Raw genomic sequence first — 21951 nt, forward strand, 5'->3', positions numbered from 1 at the left:
AGGAAATTTGAAAGTTCACTTCATCCCTGTTTTTAATAGAAATATATTTATAACTCAATAAAACTCGAATCACCTAGTCCAAAACTGCTTTGATGAAGTTTTCTACCTCGTCTGCAAGTATTGTAATTGGTCGTCGAAGTCTCAGCTGCTGGCATTGACGTAATCGTATTTTTCAGTACCTCAAAAAAATATTTCACGAAAGGAGGCTCAGGAAACTTAGTTATTAATAAGTTTATGAAGAAATATTTTTTACCAATGAATTCATAGACAAATTTATAAGCAGAGTTGCCTAGAGAGCAGCTGTGTGAATTAAGCGTATGCAGTGAAGTCATTGTATTCTGTCATGAGCCGCGGCATCACACAACCATCCCCGCGGGAGCACCCGGCCCACTGGCATATTTTCTATTTATTTTCTAATGTCTATCTACGTATACACCGCGCCGTAATACGTGCGTGTTTACGGGGGCGCAATCAACAGACTCGCGGGCGGCGACGCGCCGCAAACTAGTTCCATTTTACGTGAGAAGTAATGAAAAGTATATTTTCATTCTGTTTGCTCATTTTTCTGGCAATTTTTGTAAAATTATGTAGATAAGAAGTAGCTGCTCTCTTGAATTAATTTACTAATAACGAGACGATGCTTAGCAAGTACAGCAGTTGACGCACCTATATTATTAGTTGAAACACGTCATATGGCCAAAAATTTTCTCTATGAACTATCGAAGATTTAATGCAATTAAGAAAAGCGCGAAGTTTAGTGTCAACAATCGAGCTAACTCAGAAATATGTTATTGGAAGCTGCTTCAAACCGAAAGCGATTATTATAGATTATAGGATCATGGCTGAAGAACCTGATGAAAAAGTGTTATTAATTTTTGTGCAAGAATTTCGTAATAAAATTCCTTTTGCATTAAATAACATAACATATACATGGCTTCAATCTTATAAGTGTGTTTGACATTTCCTTTATTAATAATAATTAGCAAAGTTCGCGAAATATGAAAAGGATTCACAAATCTCGAAGATTATATCTATCCCTCGCCTTCCCATCGCATGAGGAAAAAGACGGTATATTATAAACACCCTGCGGATGTGACGTTGATGATAGTCTCCTAGAGAGGACAATAACAACACTTGTCTTGATTGGACATTTTCAATACTCCTGTAGAAAGGACATGAACACTACTCTAGATGGAACATTAATAAGACTCCTGCAGATGGAGCCTAAAAATCACTCACTTAGATGGGGCACATACAACACTCCTCTAGATGGGCATATACATCACTCCTCTAGATGGGGCAAAAGCAGCAGTCCTCTAGATGGGGCATATACATCACTCCTCTAGACGGGGCACATACATCACTCCTCTAGATGGGGCACATACATCACTCCTCTAGATGGGGCACATACATCACTCCTCCAGATGGGGCATATACATCACTCCTCTAGATGGGGCATATACATCACTCCTCTAGAATATATATATATATCGAATTGCCACTTTTTGGGGACATGGTAAAGTTTTTCAAATTTGCTCTGTAATGGGGACAATCCCGAAAATCTCCAAAATTGATAGTTTTATTGACTTTCTCTGGCCAATTTGAAGAATTTAGTCTCAATAACCAAGGCAAAACTGTCAGTAATGGATTTGCCAATTAGTTGAATGGTATTGCTGTTAAAACCTTTTTCGGGTACACGAGTCTTATTTTCTAAGTTGGGTTTCAAGGAAAACCTCGTTTTCTTTTGTATTGGAAAAATATAATCCTAAAAGGAGACACGGCCCGTAGTAAAAATATATGATCAGCTTTGAGCAACAAGGACACAACTCCTTCCAGGGGCCAGCAACGCTCGTCATCGTGAACAGCGCAGCATAAACAGGTGATACGTGATCACATAGTCCTGTCTTCGAACGTAGTATAATACTAAGTAACTAATTTGAATCGCTTTTTCTTACCTTATTTCAATTGCTTTTACGACCTACTACTCATAATATGCACAGTTAAATAAGCATTATTCATGAAAATTGCAAGATCTTTCCATCTAATAGATGATCAGATCGACGCCTATTTGCGTTTCAGTATCAGGTAATTCGCTTTCATGCTTGTTCATCATTACAAGAGAAAGGCACATGTATGTTACACGTTTCAATGAAGACCATGGCTTAGCTACAAAACTGTCAACTGTTGAGTAAATGTTATTGAGCTTCATAGTACACGAATTTCTTCTCTTTTAATATGCCCAGCTTGATTATAAAGTGCATTATCTAGAAAGAAGGAGCGCTACATGTACCGTATTTCCCAAAGCGAGTCGTAATATCATGTTTTTCGAAAAACTTGAATTTGCATTAAAAATTGTATTTACTTTCATAGGTGCCTTTTCAATATGTCCTCGTGATAAAGTAATTTTTATATTTTTCCTAAAGTAATTTCTCCCCAAAAGCTAATGAAACGTATCCAGCACGCTCGCTTTGATGGACAGCGCTCCATAAACAGAAGTGATGCAACGCTTAGTAATCAGTCAAAAATTGTATAGGATCGGGGACACCTTTTTGAACTATACAGTATTTTATTAATACATTCAATTAGACACTGTTCCTTTATTGATCCTACTATTTATGGTTTAAAAATTATATTTCATTAAAATGCGCATGATATTTCCTAAATATCTAGTCGATGCATAAACGCTGCGCACCATCAAGTAGTTCCTCTTCAGGTGCAATATTCATTTATTTTTGTTATAATAATTATGAAATGAAGATGGATGGAAATGCTAGATAATAACTTTTTCAATGTCACATTAGATTCTTTTCCAATATATTGTGATCAAAAGATGCCACAAAATGATCAAGAGTAATTACGTGGTTCGATTAAGTTAAGTTTATTTCTCCCCAAAGGCTGATGAAACGTATCCAGCATGCTCTCCTTGATGGACAGCGCCCCATAAACAGAAGTGATGCAATGCCTAGTAAGCCGTCAAAAATGGTATAGGATCGGGGACACCATATTTAAATTTACAGTATTTTATTAATACATTCAATTAGACACTGTTCCTTTATTGATCCTACTTTTTACAGTTTAAAAATCAAATTTAATTGAAATGCGAAAGACATTTCCTAAATATCTAGTCAATGCATAAACGTTCCGCACCATAAAGTAGTTCTCTTCAGGTGCAGGTGCTAATGAAACGCATTTTTTTCTACTACACCGTAAATTACGTTAAAATTAACAGGAATCTAAATATTATGTATGGTTTTACGAAAATCCGCAGGAAAATATTAAATGGATAATCTCTGCGCATGATGAACTAGTTCTTCCTTACACTATTTCAAATCCATTTTTAAATAGATTAAAATCCATAATTTAAATCCAGCTATTATTTAAAAATGAACTATCGTTTTTTTACACGCTTTCAATAGATGATCAAGTTGGGGAGACATTAGAAAATGAAACGAATAGAAGATTCTATCAATATATTTTTGTAGGTCGATTTTATTATCGATGTACCCATTATCAGCACACTGCCTTCCACCAAAGGCACCAACTTCCACACGTCACAAACCATTTGCAACTACAACAGAAGCTCCTGGGAAGAATCCACCAGGGAAACGGAGGTCTGCTTCCAGGAGCTGAACACAACCCATCACCAACATCGACCACACCCACTTCAACACCATCATCGCCGAAGCTGATAAGAAATATGTCCCCAAGGTAAACTCTCACTCGGCAATTACCTCCTCGGATACCATCCCTTCCCGCAAACAACAGTCCAACATATTGATAAATTATTATGCCAGCATAAGTCACCTACCCAAGCACAGGGCAGACAGACAAATTTACAGGCGCAAACACAAATTTCCACTAGCGAATAACTACATCCTAGCCACAGCATCAGACACCTCACGAATCATAAAACAGCTCAAAAATTCTTCAGCCATGGGGCCAGACAACATCTCAAACATTCATCTGAAACACCTCGGCCCGCATGGTATCATCACTCTCACAAATATAGACAACTTTTCATTTGCCAACTGCATCATACCCTCAATCTGGAAAACCGGCAAAATCATAACTCTCCTGTAACCGAACAAACCCCCACCGAGGCAGCCTCCTACAGGCCCATTACACTCCTCTGCACACCACCCAAAGTTGTAGAGCGCCTCATACTCTCCATAACCACGCCACACATTCCCCTCTCACCCACACAACACAGATACAGAACCCATCACTCCACCACCACACTCCTCACTAACCTCATACAACGTATACAATATGGCATAAACTCCAAGCGCCCTGCACATCGCACACTTCTGATCACAATCGACATTAGCAAAGCATTTGATGCCATCACATGCTTCTCACTCACAGACAAAATCTATAAAACAACACTACATAACAACACCAAACGTTGGCTTGCAAACTATTTAACAGGCAGACAGTCATTCGTTCACTACAATGGCATATCATCACACACAAAGAACATACCGAACGGAGTACCCGAAGGATCAGTCCTCTCACCAACACTTTTCAACCTTTACATGCACGACATTCCAGCCCCACCAGACAACATTCACATTTCGTCTTACGCAAACAACATCACAATTACATCAACACACACCAATGCTAACACTAGAGGGCTGAAAAGATTGGATAATTATTTTTCCCAGTTTTTTGCGAGAAAAATGCTTGGATGAGACCCAGCAGTTGTGTCAGCTAACCTAAACAGGTCCGCGTTAGCTGCGGTGACTCCGACCTGTCCGTCAACATCAGCTGGTTATCCGGTAAAGTCCCAAAACAAGCTGGAGAAAATAATGTGTGGTAAGTAAACTCTATCCGTCACGCCACTGCTGCTCTTCCTTCTTTTGATGACATACCACCAGACATCAGCCATACATAACAGCAGTTGAGCCGTGCAGACAGGGTGCACCTCAGCAGACTCCGCTGCGGTCCCCATCCCCTTACAAACACCGCCTGGACAGCACTCAAACAGACCTGTCCCCCAGTGTCATTCACTCCCCCACACCGTCAAGCATCTTCTGCTTGAGTGCCCGGAGTAGGCAGCACCCAGGCTCCGGGCAGGCATAACATCCATCGCGCAGCTATGGTCCGAGCCGGCTCGGGCGGCGGCTTTCTTGCGCGGCGCGGGCTTCCTGGCGTGACCGGGGCTCGGGGAACATCAACAACAACAACCACCAGCGCCGGCACCGCCTCGTCCAGTATGCACGTCTTGAGCTCCTGAGTCCTGCAACACAAGGGGGCGTTAAAGAACCCGGAGGCGTTAAAGATAATAGGGTGCTGCGACCAGAGTGCATTATGGCTTATTAATTAAGGCATTGCTGCTACAGGGCATTACATCTACTGCAGCGTTGCTGATATGAGGCATAGCTATGAGGTAGGCAATATAACAGGAGGTAAAACGTCCAGGGAGCTCTACAACCCATCAGGAGGATAGGGTCGTTACTCACCTCACAGGAGGACAGATTCCACTGGATGCCCGTCACGAGGAGGCGAATAAGCGCAGCGATGCCACCGGCGTCCTTGATGGCCCGTTTGTTCTCGTCAAACTGGCGCCCGTACAATAATGGAAGCTCAGCCTACACCGGATTCCGCAACGAAATATCGAAACAACGAATCATCCACACTGGGGTAACACAAGGATCGGCGCTGTCCATGTCGCTCATCAATCACTAAGATTCCAAAGCCCCACCAAACCGCTGAACACCAAAATCATATCTCATGCAGACGACTTCACCAACTACACAACCGGACCCGACACCGTACGACTTACCGAACAACTCAACAACTACCTGCCGGAGCTGACCACCTTCACCAAACGCAACCTCCAAATTTCAGCTACCAAGTCAACCGTCACGCTCATCACACCTCACACCACTCAGTACAATCACCACCCAGAAGTGGAAATCAACAATCAAGTGCGGCCGCTCAACCACAACCCAAAAATGCTCGTCCTCACCTTCGACACGATGTTCATCTTCACCGCCACCGTAAAAGCACCGCCTACAAAGCTTCGCAACGCAACAACATCCTCAAAGCCCTCTCTGGAACCACTTGTGGACAAAACAAAGGAACGCTCCTCCAAACCTACTTAGTAATTGGCCGCCCAATCATCGATTATGCCTACCCAGCCTGGACACCAGGCACATCCAAGTCGAATCTCAACCGCCTCCCAGCTACAAACAGTACAAAACGCCGCTCTACGCACAATCAGAGGATGCCACAACATCACCTCTGAACCACACCTCCACTCAGAATGCCGAATGCTAACAGTACAACAGCACACCGAATTACTAGCCGCACAATTCCTCGTAAAAAGCCACGGCATAAACAACCCTTGCCGCTGCATCACAACCCTCAACCAACCACCTCGTACAAGGAAAGAAACGCTGCACGTCCGCTAACACGGCACCGTTCAGCAAGTCATGCCAGCCGCCATGAACAGCCAATCCATCAAGACTCTGCAACACACTACATACAAACGCCGCCCGACCGCAGTTGAGACGTCCCACGCCCCGGTACTTCTCAACGGCTGACTAACACCCACGCCAAAAACCAATCCATCCGAAGCCACTCTACCACGCAGAACAAGACGAACATTAGCACAACTTCGATCCGGCCACTCCATTCTACTCAACAGCCACAATAACGATTGATAACAACATCAACAACATTTGTCCACACTGCCTTCTCCTGCCGGACCATGTGCCTCACCTTTTCAAATGCATTAGCAATTCAACAACCTGCAAAATCGCCTGTAAATGGTAAACGTACTGACCTGTGCTTCCATCCCAGTAGTAGAAGCTGCTCTTCCACTGCCAGCCTACTCTTGCATCTTCAACTCGCAGAGTGCGACAGATGAACAATAGGGAGATGCGTCACCATGGCCACCAAGAGGAACCCCCGCGTTGATCGACCAAGCCTGCCATAATTATATTTTTAATACTTGGCACAGATAATGCTAAATGAACTTATTCTTTAGGCAAATCATGCTCTAAAATGAATATTAATTTCACAAAAAATGCTATAAGGCTGCTGATATGTAGCTTGCAGTGGACAAGGCAATTGAAATGCTCAATGGCCTGTTAATGTATACGGTAATATTGCATCAATAATACATTAATTAATGTATATGCTAATATCATATCAATAAAGAAAAAACAAGTAAAAATCACAGAAAATCTCATTTATTCTACCTCTACATCATCTACAATGAAAGAGGAGGACTTCAGAGTACTGTTAGTAATGGACGAGTACACTCTGCATGCTTTAATACCAGATACTTATTGAGGTACATGCTGGCCCTGGCTCTGGCCCCCACCTGCCAGTACCAGATACTTATTTAAATGCTTTAAAATTAAGTTTAATTCCAAGTGTCCCATGTAGCCACGTTCGACGGGGCTACTTGTGGCATTTTTTTGCTTCTGGCACCTTACAAATAGCATATGGAATTTTTTTGGAGAAGCCATGCGATAGCCCTTGCTAAGAGCTTTGAAATGAGCCTAAACTTGTTTATGAAATGTTTCATGGTAAGAAATTATGAATGAAAAACGTTCAAAATCCTCCCAAGTAGCCCCGGTTGACGGTACAGTTTATCAAAAATAGTTTTTAAATGAATATATTATTGTGCAGCACATGGAGTATTTTGGTCAAAAATTTTATCTATGGCTCAAACTTCATAATAACTTGTTAGCTTTTTTAATTAGAGAAATCAAGTGCACTATTTTAAATTGCATGAAATGGATATAGAAAATGGGGTTGTCTCTTCCCATTAGTGAGCGGCAGAACTATGCAAGATTGGCTGGGGGAAAAATCATTGTGTGAAACATGAAAAATAATTATTATCACAACTCTGTGAGAGGGCATGGGCTACATTAATAGAAGTACACCACAAATGCAGTTAGCAAGAAAACACATGACGTCTGACACGTAAGTTATTATCCATTGCTTTTATTACCAATTTGATACATTTTTCAGACAATGACAGTAATGAATATACATGAAGCATTTAGCAGTGCTCTACAATGAACCAAAGCCAACCCACTATCACTATGCTTAACAAAGTTTTCTCATGACAAAAACTCCAATGTGACTGATATTAGAGTTGACTTCCCGCAACACAAAACAGTAACAAGTGGTTGTTTAATCAAATAATGTGTTTCTAGATTGATAATATAGAATATCAGATTTGTACTTTTATTAGAAACCTTGTAACATAAGAATTACCAGTTGGTCCTGTCTTACCCCAGCCTGGTCCCATCTTACCCCAGTGGGGTAAGATGGGACCAGCTCCCTTTTTTTAATCTGTACAGAAAACTATATTAGATGCAAAACGTCTGAGTTGTAGCTTAGAAGCCCATTGCATAGATACTACACCTTGTGATAGGTTTAGGGTTTTTTAGTTATTCATGGTATAGATGCTACATGCTTGTTAGTGATTTTGGTCCTGTCTTACACCATCTGACTATAGATCTTTTTATTGACATTTAGTGAAAAGACTGCAGTTTTAACTGCCCAAAGTGAAAATTCAGCAAGAGTAGCTCTATACAGTAAAGTAAGGTGGATGCCACAGTCCAGGACTGGAAAAGTCCTATTTTTTCTGAAATATCGCGGCTGTAATGTGATGTATTTCTGTAAGATTGAAAAAAATCATGGTTTGCACTCTGCAAATACGTCATTTCATAAAATTTCTAACTTCCGCAAACTGCACTTTTTCAATGATCCTGCCAAAATATCCTGCACAACAAAACAACATGTCAACCAAAAACATTTCTTTATAGATCGCATAGGCTAGTTGGGGTCATGTCAGAGCAGTCAGACTGCATTATCATGTGATCAGTTACCACTCAATTGAAGATAAATGTTAGTGTTGAGGGTTTTTAGGGTAAAATTAGAGATTAGGGGTAACACGTGCACGGCACTTAGTAAAAAGTTCACAGCTGTCGGCTGTGAACTTTTCCATCCATAAAACCATGGCTAAAAAAAATAGTCAGTCGTGGCTCACCAAGTAGATATATTCCATGCCTGTGCCAAACAGACACAAAAACTAAACATTATAGGCTATGGGAGCAAATGTCCTAGGTATACTCAGTATAGCCTATAACAACCATACTACCACCACTGACATCAAACAAATCTTTCTCAGTTGCCTCTCAGAAAATTCAGTCCTGGAGAAAATTACCTCCAATTTAATTGTAAGCAGAAGTGCATCATCAGGCGAATAGAAATGTAACAAAAATTACTAATGTTTGAGCCGAAAAATTTCAGAAACAAATAGGAAAATTCCAATCCTATTGAATTACCTCCTATTAAATTTTTCATAAGTGCATGATCAGGCCGCAAGGTTCCAAATGTATTAAAAATTTGTCACATTTGAGCCGCGAGATTTCAGAAACAAGTAGTTCCAATCCTGAGTGGTAATTGTAAAATTTCTGATTCTGCCTCAGTGTAGTACCAGCAAATTACAGAAGTCACCATTATTGGTATGCTTAAAACAAGTTTATTGATGTTTATTTACAGCATTGTAGCTGCAGCATTATAAAATGTCACCCACTCTTAGCACCCTGGCAGGATTGGAATTTTTCCACCTGTCCCTGAAATCTTGCGGCTCCAATTGGAGAATTTTTAAAACGCTTGGCAAGTTGCCGCCCAATCACGCACTCGTGCCAACAATTAGATAGCAGGTAATTCATCTAGCGGGAATCTTGCATTCCAAAAATGACAGGAAAGCTCCTGTCACGGTCCTACGGATAGATGTTTTCCACGCTATTCCGGGCTCCGTACCTAGCATGCTGAAAAATTTAGGGTGGAATTATGAGGGGTAATATAGGTAAATGCAGTATATTCCGACATCGTGGGTAATTCTGACACTTCTCAACTTATTCCTTTATATTAAGCTTTGTCTTAGTTCCACGCATTCGTTGATGGTTGAAATAGTGACGTCATACTATTGCGCGCCATACTATTGCCAAAACGCTAGGTCTGGGCCATCTGGCGGGAAAATGTTAAGATCCAAAGAGAGACAATGCACGTCACCCAGTGAGAACATCAAAAAACGTGTCAAAGCTGATAGTTCACCTTGCTCTACCAAATAGTGATAAACTGTTTGTGTAGAAAGAATATTATGGTTTGAGACTTATATAAAAGTCTGTGAATATATAAGGAATTCTTTAAGTATACTTGTATTTGATGATTTCAAGTGGTAAATAAATTAATAGATGATTAAGTTAAGCGACGGTTTTAGACTCATAAAAACTAATTCCGACACAGCTTGGAATTAGACACACACAGCTCGTTCCGAGCTGTGTCCAAAAATTAAAATGTTCCTAATTAAAAGCTTAATAGCTTTTAATTAAGAAATTAAAATTTTGTAATTAAGCTCGTTCCAAGCTGTCGTATTCCGATACAGCTCACACACGGCGTCGGAATTGCAACAACACAGGGCACAGGGAATTCACAGCCTATCACAGGGGCCCAGGGCACAGGTAATTCCAACAATAGAGTTTGAAGCACTGCCGGAATTAGTCTCACAATATGCCAAATTTAGTCACACACAGCGTCAGAATTCAGGGATTTTGTAGGTTTGAATTCTAAAGGCTTTTAAATAAATATGGCAAGTTGGCAACAGTTTGTGACGTTTCATTGTAGCTGGCGCATAGTATGGTCACTATGGTGTTTTGAGAGTGACGTAAACCAATCAGAACTTGATTTGCACATACGGTGATCTATTTATAGCCATTCATTTCTTGCTACGTCCTTAATGTGTTGGAATATACCGCGTTTACCGGGCCGTCACTTTACCCTATGTGCACACATAAGTGGCAAACCAGACCTTTATTAGAATCAGTTAATTTTTAATTTCCTCATTTACTCAAGATTTAAACCAATTTCTTAAGTATGATAATGCTGGTATCCAGGATACTTTACTGGTCTACTTATAGGGCTCAAAAATGAACTTGGGGGAGAGTCTAAAAAACTCTGCTTTGCCACCTATGTGTGCTCTCAAGTCATGACATAGTGGCAAAGCAGAGAGTTTTTTAGACTCTCCCTCAAGTTCATTTTTGAGTCCTATAAGTATAGCAGTAAAGTATCCTGGATACCAGCATTATCATACATAAGAAATTGGCTTGAATCTTGAGTAAATGAGGAAATTAAAAATGAACTGATCCTAAAAAAGCTTTGGTTTGCCACTATGAGTCATGATAATTGCACATATACTGGATTTAAAAGTCTGATATCATAATTTCCTGGCATAATTAGCAAATGTTTTGAAACCAATTTTATTGCAGGCTAGATCTATTTTAAATAATAGAACCACTATTTCTAGAATTTCATGCTGCTCACTAAGCTGCTGCTGCTGCTGGTAGATGTGCATGTGGAGTGTGGATGGATTTATTAGTTTCAGATGGAGCCCAAGATTGGAATTTTCATACTTATCACTAAAATCTTACAGCTCCAATCACCTCTTAAATAAATTAAGAGAGTCCACCACTATGCTCACCAAAGTCACCATTATTGGCTCATCCTTATTCCTTAACGGCTTAACCTTAACTGACATGAAAATTGGTGACTGGTCAGGAGTGCACTTGTTCGTTTTTGCTTGTAATTAACATTTTGAACTACTAATCCTTTGCATTCAATACCAACACTGACCTTATATATTTTCTTAAATTCTTATTATCACTGCTGTCTGCTACTACTTCGCTTCCACCCCACTTCATATCTCTGCAAGAATGCGATCGCGTGCCACTTAGCGGCCGCCGGCCGTAACGCGCTAATACAGCGGAAAAGTATGTTCCTTGAAAAAAATAATTCACGAAGTTTGTACAAACCATTCTCATTAAAATTTTAGTGTGAGTTTCTTATCTACCTTAAATATATTGAAAATCGATTTATTATCGCTTTACTTGGTGTAAAATTCTAATTTCATTCATGATTTTATGATAAAACAATGTACGTGGTTCCAGTAATAATTCGTTCCAGTAATAATGCACAATAAAAATAATTCAATCAACTCAACAATCAATTTCATTACATTGTATTTTAATTATTTAATTTGTGTCTGTTTTATAATTATTTGATTATTTTCCCAATAAAATAATTATTCTAACTAAAATAATGTATTTACTCTATGAGTGAATACATTAATAATAATAAATGAAATTAAAATATCATTGCTGTTCTTAGAGAAAACACATTTGATTTTATCTAAGTTAATCTATTGGTGTAAATTAACGTATTTATTAATTTGTGGTGGCCCACGTTGAAACAACGTTGGTTATTGCTTGATTTTAGGTTGAAATGTTGAACAATCAAAAGTTGAAATGTTGAACAATCAAAATTAAACGTCATTTCAGCGTCGAAATCTGAGCAACATTAGAAGAGACTGCAAATAACCTTATTTAAAGGTTGAAAAATGGTCGATATAAGTACGAAAAATGATCGATATAGGTGAATGTTTTGCTATTTACCAGCATGAAACTATAATTACATAAGCATTGAATGATTGATATACCTATGTGTAACTGTACGATTAGAGACCAGAGAATGCATTTCAATATTCAAGGAGTACAGCTATTCTTTAGCTAGCTTTTCTTTCCCATGCACGCGAGTCCTGCTACGGTCGAAAAAGAGGTTGGTTCTTCAACGTTTATTCAATCGGAAAATTTGACGTTGTAGCAATGCCGTAGTAGCAACATTGATTCAACGTTGCATTGTAACGTCAGTACGACGTTTCACGAAATACGTACCGTACCTTCAATTTTCATTCTGAACCTCTTTTCACCCTGATATCAGCGTCGTAATAGGTAGTGATTTATTGTGCTAGAACGATTTCAGGAAACATGTGCTGGAACGATTTCAGGCTTAAGAGGCGTTTGGTCCTACTCAGCAGCGAGCGTAGCCTAGTACTAACGCCCGATCGAGCGGGTCCGGGACCATTGGCTCGGTCGTGACGTTCCTCTCGTACTGGCCACGACTTCCATAGCAACACACAGAGGGTCCGGTCGCCGTTCTGCAAGACAAATGGGGTACGAGCGGCCATCCCCGGAGACCACAAGATGGTAAAACTAACCTGTCTCGCAACCGACTGAAATGGCGGGCCCGGTTTAAAAATTGTCCAAGTGGGCCCAAAAAATTAATGTAAAGATCATGCCCCAAAACCCCTATGGTCATCAACCTTATGGTTAATTGGTCATAACTTTTAAGGCAGACACAAATCGCGTGTACAACTTGGAAAATCTGTGCGCTATTGAATGCTGATTCCAACGATATGCGTGATTTTGCTTTGAAATAATTTTAAACCGACTCGGCTCAGCAATCCCAAATGTGGACATATTTCAATTGTTCGCGAGACCTATTCGTTTTTGACCCACTCTATCAATTAATTTTGATCTCTAAATTGTATCAATAGTTGTGAATCTTTTTCGAATGTCAGTGGACATTAATAATTAATAAATAATAACTAAAATCAGCTAACTAACATCAGATCACTTGCATAATTACACTATTTGGACATAAGATATGTCTTCTTCTCGTTGCAAATCTTTGATCGGAGGAAGGATGCCTGACGTTGAACCTTGAATCCGCGGAGTGTCACGGTGTCTTCTTCGTTTATGAACTTCAGGATGTCGGCTGTCCGAAGTGGGACTTTCTTCCCGCGGATATGGTTGGCGAAGAACGACTTGACCTTAGCCGTGTCTTCTTTCGTCCAGGTTACATATCGTCGTCCTGACTTTGCTTTCGGGGTTTCAGAGCATGGAGTCGGACGAGCAAGTTTGACAGGAGTTTGACGAGCGAGTTTGACAGGAGTTTGACGAGCTCGTTTGACAGGAGTGCAGTAAACCGCGGACGAGACTTCTGTCGTGTGAGAATTATTTGAATCGTCTGTGCTATCCAATTCTTCCTCTGTAGTGGTGGTTGTGGAAACCTTCGACGTCGCCACCACGCGCGAGGGCGGTAACTCCCGCACTGAGTTATCACGGGCATTGGGGAGAATCGCAGAACCGGCTTTACTTGTGCCCGCGTTGCACATGCCTGAATCAGCGTTTTGGAGAAAGCGCCCAACTCCCAGGAGCGTTCGCACAGCTGGTGGGGCTTGGTACACAGACCTGTTGATATTGTCTGAATGACCGAGATGTTGGGAAAAGAGTGATCGCACGGTCTCCGCCTGTTCGGTCTCTGCAAAAAGAGTGCTCAAATGGTGGCGTATGTCCGTGGATGTTACACGGCCTATCTTGGAGTCCTTGATGACCGTGTCAACGTCACGCCACCCACATACGTGATCCTTGCTATTTCTAATATTCGCAAATACAAATTTGTTGTCTGGGTGTATGCCAGCTTTTCTTCGGTTTTCCTCGGACATCAAGATTTGAATAGGCCTTTTCAAATCTTTCGGAATTATTAGGTCGACAACCGAAGAAGTGTTCTTCGCACTAATGTAGGCTATGTAGAAAGAATCAATCAATTGTCTCTCCTCATCCGAGCACATTCTGAAAATGGCACGTTCATCCAGCCATACTCCTTCGAAGGTTTCTTCCCTTTCTTTTATAGTAATGCGACAGGGTTCACTCACACGTCGCCCATTGAAAAACACAAGGCGACAGACAATCAAGCGTCGGATTTCCAAATAATCACTGGCCGTGATTGCTGAAGCACCTGTAAGGACCTTCAAACGTCCATTTATGTGTTCTTTGACGGCCTCCATTTTTGCCATATCAGGCAGTCGAGATGGTCGTCTTAGAACTTCTTCTCTTTTTTTTTTCGAAGCGTACTCCGAACTTCGGAATATTTCTCCCCATTTCATTGTCAATATAGACAAAAATTTAGTGATTTCATCTGCTTTTTTGTCTTCTTCCGAAATCAAAAACATTCCCTGGAGGGCCAGAGCGGCCTCTTTGATGGCATAGCCTAGAGCAATTTTCAGCCCATGCTTTGTCTTGTTATCAACTTTGCTGACGTTCTCAATTGCTTTGACCAAGTATGGAAAATATATACGCCTAAACAGATCATGCGTATCCAATAATTTACCATCTTTTGCGGCTGAAGCGCGAAAGTTGACTAAAAGACGTGCTATAAGGCGCATATATTTCATTGTCCTGCCTCTCGCTTCAATCCGTTTGAAACTGCATTGTAGGGACTTAAATTGTTGATGTCCCAATGACATTATTATGGGATCGGATGTGCATAATAGACCGATTTCGTCGTTGCGAAATCTACTTGCTATTTCTTTGGCGAAATTTTCATCAGTGTTTGCAGCTCTAAGTACATGAGCTTTAATGCCAGTGGCCTTGCCCGACCCATCCTCAACGCATTTGTGAGAAGAAAAATACCTAGTTGCAAAAAAACCTTTGCAACGGATGCAGATTCTTGATCGTTTTATGGACGCATTTTTCCTAAGTACAAGCTTTTCATCCGGATTATTGAGGTAATGATTAAATATACCTCTGTTTCGTATTTTCTTCATTTCTATAGAGCGCTTCTTGGGAGACATTTTTTTCATATCATCAACTTCAACAAGATCTCCGTGCATTGACCGCACGTGCCTTGCCAGTTTATTTCGGAACAAGCCGCAGTAGGGGCATGGTCTAGCTGGTCGTTTCGAGTTAGAAACTTTTCGGTGAAGATAATGGTCGATTTCAACAGAATTTGGTAAATGCGATGAAAATTCCTTTTCCGACGTAGTTGGAAACTCTTGACGGGAAGACTTTACAGTAATCTGTAAACCTTCCTCAATACTTATGATTTTTTGTCCGATATTTTCGTCCAAAGCAGCTGGCTCCAAAGCCCTTATCATGAGCTCTTTCCTCGAAAGATGTTCGGCAACAGAAGCTGGATCAAAGTCAGGTGAATGAACTCGACGCGCTTCCGTATCCAGCTGGGCATCTTCGACAACTTGTACATGGAGTAGATGGCACTGAATAGAAAGAATACAATGTATTAATTCCATTAGCGATGTCTGCCATCTAATTTATATTTTTTTAGCACTGATGAAAATTGCGCCTCAGGTGTCAACCATATAATACTGATACAACACTACGCAAACATAAGGCTACCCAAATACAAAGAAGACAGATAACCTATCCACAACCACAATAGAGCACACCACACACTTAAATAAACCACACTAAAGGTAGGAAAGGCTTCACACAAGTAAACAGCACCAACTCTCAACAGAAAGTAATCAAAACTGGCGTACCACAAGGCGGAGTCTTATCCCCCACACTGTTTAACGTATATGTTTCAGACATACTTCGACCTCCACCCAATATTAAAATAATTCATACGCAGATGACATAACAATCTTATCCTACCACAAAGCCTACAACACTGCTGCACAACTCCTTAAACCGTACCTTCAAACCATACATACATACATGGACCACACAAAACCAACTACAACTTTATGCAACAAAAAACACTGCCACACTCTTCACATCTGACCCGGCCGAATATAGCACACAACTCAACCTCATTATTACCAACACACTCATTCCAACTGTACGCGACCCAAAAATACTTGGACTTACTGTGACGTCGCTCTGAGACGCTCGTCAGCTTCAAACACACCCTTCAGCTACATCATCTATACCCGGCAGAACTTTGTCATAGTCCCCCTTAAATGACACTCCGTTTTCTTTGGGACAAACAGGCCCTGTCTCTTATACACATCTAGATGTGTATAAGAGACAGGTCTTACACCATCTGACTATAGATCTTTTTATTGACATTTAGTGAAAAGACTGCAGTTTTAACTGCCCAAAGTGAAAATTCAGCAAGAGTAGCTCTATACAGTAAAGTAAGGTGGATGCCACAGTCCAGGACTGGAAAAGTCCTATTTTTTCTGAAATATCGCGGCTGTAATGTGATGTATTTCTGTAAGATTGAAAAAAATCATGGTTTGCACTCTGCAAATACGTCATTTCATAAAATTTCTAACTTCCGCAAACTGCACTTTTTCAATGATCCTGCCAAAATATCCTGCACAACAAAACAACATGTCAACCAAAAACATTTCTTTATAGATCGCATAGGCTAGTTGGGGTCATGTCAGAGCAGTCAGACTGCATCATCATGTGATCAGTAGACTCCTGCGTCTCGAAATAATTTTCTCGAAATGAACCGGGACAGACGAAACGAGANTTTTGAAAGTATAACAAAATATATATTTTAATGCTAAATCTGCACACCTGAGCTTCCATCATAGAAGCAGAAGTTGATGCTGCATCGCCAGCCTGCTGGCATGAGGTCTCATGCACCACATTGCAGACTGCTACAGCAGAACTACAGGCAGGAGTGCCACCATCGCCACCCAAAGAAACATCCATCTGGGAAGGCCAAACCTGCCATAATATCTTATTTAATACTTCATAATATAGAATGAAAGTGATGTTTCACCAAAACTACTTATGACATTAACTAAGACAGGTCCTTCATTTTATCTACAACATGTAAGTCACATCAAGAAAGGCACCCTGGGTCTAAACCATAAAATAATAAGCAACAAAGTCAGGCATGTCAGATGGAAGAGTTTTTAAAATAATAAGCAACAGAGCCAGGCATGTCAGATGGAAGATTTTTTGAAAGTATAACAAAATATATATTTTAATGCTAAATCTGCACACCTGTGCTTCAGTCACAGCAGCAGAAGCTGATATACCTTCGCCAGCTTCTTCACATGAAATTTCATGTACGACCACCTCTGGCAATGCCACATCAGGAGGAAAGGAAGATGGGTCACTATGGTCAGCAACAGTCTCGTGCAGACGTGCCTGCACAAACCATTTTTTCATCAGTAACATCAACAGAGACAACGCCGCTGGATGTGGGAGCTTCTTCGAGTGGAGAGCCCCTTCTCACCGGGGGGCCTCTACGTAGTGGCGCCACCAGTCGAAGGAAGCGTGCGACCTTCGGCGGCCAAACTCCCTGACCTCAACCCCACCCTGGGCCCTGGCCCGGGGTACCTTGCGTCCTAGGCGGCGCCGCCGGCAGGGATTCGTCCCTCGTTTTTTCGACAGAGTGGTTCTATGTCCCGGCCATTGAATCCCTCTTACACTTACTCGCCGGGGACATCGAGTCCAATCAAGGGCCCATCTACATCTGCCCGACTGCACTACACGCATCACAAACAATGTTGGCTCCGTCCGTTGCAACTCCTGCGGCGAGTGGGTCCACCTCCGGTGCACTACACTCCCTTCACTTAATCACTACACAAACGACTTTAAATGCACCACTTGCCTACTCACAAACAACACCACAAACACTAACTCGTCACAAACCCATACACCACAAGCACATCCCCTATCCTAGTCAACCTCACACTCAACACCAAAACCACCCCATCACCACCACAGCAACCCACACCGACCCCATAGCCACCAAAACCACCACTGCCACCATCACCGCCACGACCACCACCACCTCCTCCCAAACATCGTCCACGACACATGAACAACAGAAACACAAGGGATCTCAACATACTGCAATTTAACATAGACGGCACCCGCACCAAACACCAAGAGCTCAAACACCTTATGCACAAGCACAGCATACACGTAGTACTAATACAAGAAACAAAATTTAAAATTACAACACAGATATAAAACACCCAACATACCGTCCTACTCCACAATGCGACAAAATAGAGCTCGTGGAATTGGCGGGCGTCTCATCACATACAGAGCGTCTCACACATCGACATTACACAACAGACACGTACAGACATAAAGGCAGACCAACACCTTGAACAGCAATCAGTTAGGGAACAGACTGGCCACAACACAATCACACTCATAAACACCTATATTCCCCAACACAACTCTCCGGGATTACCCGCTATCTATCAATTCTCATTACAGGCCCTGGATACACAAAACAACATCATCCTGGGTGGCGACTTCAACGCCAAGCATCGAGTATGGTACAACAATCAACAAGCAGACGACAGAGATAGATACTTAGACACACAACACACTCTACATTCGTAACGACAGAGCAATACACTCACGTCCCACACCAAGCAGACAGACAAGCTACCTCCCAGACATAACATTCTGCTCTCCAAACCTAGGAAACACAACTGCATGGAGTACATAAACACACAAGTTCAGACCACCTACCCATCATCATTAAAACACAATCCAAAACGAAACACAACCACGCAAAACACACAACTTCAAACGAGCACACTGGGAGGAATTCAAACATGAGATAGAAGCACAATTTGAGCACCTCAAACTCCTCTCAATCGAAAACATTGATCACAATGTTGCCCAATTTAACATAATCATCCAAGAGGCTGACAAGAAAAATATGCCAAAGGGCAAAAGAAAACAACAAACATAACCCTAACTTCACACCTGATATTGACAGCCTGATCCGTCAACGCAAGACTCTCTGACAAACACCCACCAATCACTACTCGAGAAATCCAGAAACTGAACGCACAAATTTGGAACAAAATTACAGAACAACAGCAACGGGCTTGGCTCGAGTTCCTGGATACACCATAAATCCATCATCACACAACTGTGCAGAACAATGCGCAGCATGCACAAGTCGAACAGCAAACAAGAACACACCCACACTGCAATCACCACCAATACCGATAACATTCCTACCAGACAAGCACAAGCAAACGTACTAATATAATACAAAGCAAACATAAATAGACTATTCAAATACAGAGAAGACAGACGCATTATAAGACGCAAACAACAATTTCCACTAGACCCAACAGCTACCCTTGCCACTACAAACGACACCAAAAGGGCCATACAGCAAATTAAACTCCTTTGCTGCTGGGCCCGAAAACATTACAAACATACACCTTAAACACCTTGGTCCACTCGGAATCAAGACACTTACAAACATTGCCAACATCTACTCACATTCCAAAATAGCATACATCTGGAAAACTGGCAAAATAACCTCAATCCTCAAACCTGACAAACCACCAACTGGGGCCGCCTCATACAGACCAATCAACAACAGACGACAAAAACCATCATCTAGGCGAATCCTACAGAAGGAATTCAAAGTTTCCTTGCTTGTTGCCCCAGCCACTCATGAAAATTAGGTCTTGCTACTGATGATTTAAAAGGGACCGAAAGGCATTTTACTTACATCATATAGCAGCAGACAGCCAGACACAGTGTGAGAAAGTTTTTAAGCTAAAAAACATTTAAGAAAGTGAACCAACACACCTGGGCTTTAGTCACACCAGCAAAAGCTGATATACCTTCGCCAGCTTCTTCACATGAAATTTCATGTACGACCACCTCTGGCAGTGCCACAGCAAGAGGCAAGGAAGCAGGGTCACTATGGTCAGCAAGAGTCTTGTGCAGACGTGCCTGCACAGCCATTTTCTCATCAGGATCATTTGGTATTTTCAAAACAAAAGTATTTATTTCCTAGAGGTTTAAAAATAAGTTCATTTTTTATTTCTCTTTGAGAAAAATAAAGTTTATTTTCCCCTAGGAAAATAAACTTTCTTCTTTATGTAACTCAATTACTCTCATGTTTCGCCTCAAAACTTATCAATCGGTTCTGTCTCACCATGTATAAGCTAGCCAACACATTTAAATTGTATATTGTATTAATATATGACAAATAGTCAAATAGTTAGTTATATACTACTTATAGCCTTATAAGAATTAGCTAAGCTGTTAGCTATGTACAATGTATTGCAACACTTGATGCCTCTGTACCATAAACATACAATTCATTGGAACCTAATACACATTAAAGGGAACAAGTTTATATTCCAATTATTCATAGTACCTACTTTTATACTAAGCCATTAATAAGAAACTTCAAAATAAATTAAAGACTGACACTCAATATATTTAAATGTAATAAAAAAAAATAAATATAAAAATATAATCATGATTTTTCCTAAAGAAATTAAATGATTCATTTGCATGATTTAATCAGTTTAATTTAATCAACACCAACCCTGGTGTGTGAGGTTACACATGAATAATGAATTGTTACATTTATTTTCAATTATTTAAGAAAATTATTTTCTTCAGTTTTTATGTACAAAAAATAAACACTTGTGTACCTTACAAGATATAGCTGGAGCTTTTGTAAGAAAAGATTTTATTGTTACAAATAAAATTAAAGTTTCAAAAGTATTTATTCCTCAAAATTATTTCATGCATTCTTTTCCTAAATTGCAGCATACAAATCATTAAGAGACAAAATAAAATATGTATTTCATTTTAAATTACTTTTATTTCCACAACCAGACTAGGTACTGTTTTTACTACCAAATCTCAAAGTATTCAATAAACATGTCTTAGAAATGGGAAGCACTTGAACGTCTATAGCCAGGCTGTACAAGAGGAATACCTGTTTCTTGGGAGACCTTCCTTTTAAGCTTCCACTTCCCAAATCACCACCCTTCAGCTCATTGCTGAGCAGGCCGGAGGGAGTTTCTCCACCTGAACATTGCACAAGTTTTAGTATCTGTTAGTGCTTTCAATATGAATGAAATTGGGTAGCTTAGACAAAAAATTATAGGAACCAACCATTATTTTCACTGATCTATATGCCATGAATTTCCCACTAAAAGTAACAATTCAATAAAATTCAGGACCAAAATAAATAATAAATGGAATTACTGCTACTTTATTATACAGAAACTATCATAATATGTTAGTTACTTGAGTAAGAAAATAAATTCAAAGTCAAGTCCATGTTAAAAGTGAGGAGCTAATATTGTGCCAGTCCTGTCACTGATTTTGCATTTGATTATGAAAAGAACATGAATGTGACTATAGTTTAGCTCACCTTCAGTATCAACTTTGCAACCGCCAGCTGACATTGATTGCCCAGTGGATATTTTCACACCACCTGTGATGTCTCTTTCCACTTTAGCTGCAGAGAGCTTGTGGAGAACAACTGTACAGTATTTCATTTTTTGTAATATTGATATAT

The 21951-nt window shown here is 40.5% G+C and overlaps 1 protein-coding gene and 1 long non-coding RNA gene across 2 annotated transcripts; both read right to left on the reverse strand.

Annotated features, from left to right (window-relative positions):
* Window positions 1–3456: 3456 nt before the first annotated feature.
* Window positions 3457–5572, reverse strand: LOC125178655. The gene is made up of 2 exons (XR_007156977.1): window positions 5463–5572; window positions 3457–5239 (listed from the first exon to the last, which is right to left on the reverse strand). It is a non-coding gene; the product is annotated as an uncharacterized LOC125178655 (long non-coding RNA).
* A 7915-nt stretch (window positions 5573–13487) lies between these two features.
* LOC125178653 lies at window positions 13488–21951 on the reverse strand. The gene is made up of 6 exons (XM_047882924.1): window positions 21805–21951; window positions 21364–21455; window positions 20214–20360; window positions 17634–17780; window positions 17199–17351; window positions 13488–15925 (listed from the first exon to the last, which is right to left on the reverse strand). The coding sequence occupies exons 1-6, from the start codon at window positions 21929–21931 to the stop codon at window positions 13517–13519; spliced, it is 3075 nt and encodes a 1024-aa protein (XP_047738880.1). The 5' UTR covers window positions 21932–21951; the 3' UTR covers window positions 13488–13516.

Source organism: Hyalella azteca, unplaced genomic scaffold (assembly GCF_000764305.2).
Source record: "Hyalella azteca isolate HAZT.00-mixed unplaced genomic scaffold, Hazt_2.0.2 contig11637, whole genome shotgun sequence".
NCBI lineage: Eukaryota > Metazoa > Arthropoda > Malacostraca > Amphipoda > Hyalellidae > Hyalella > Hyalella azteca.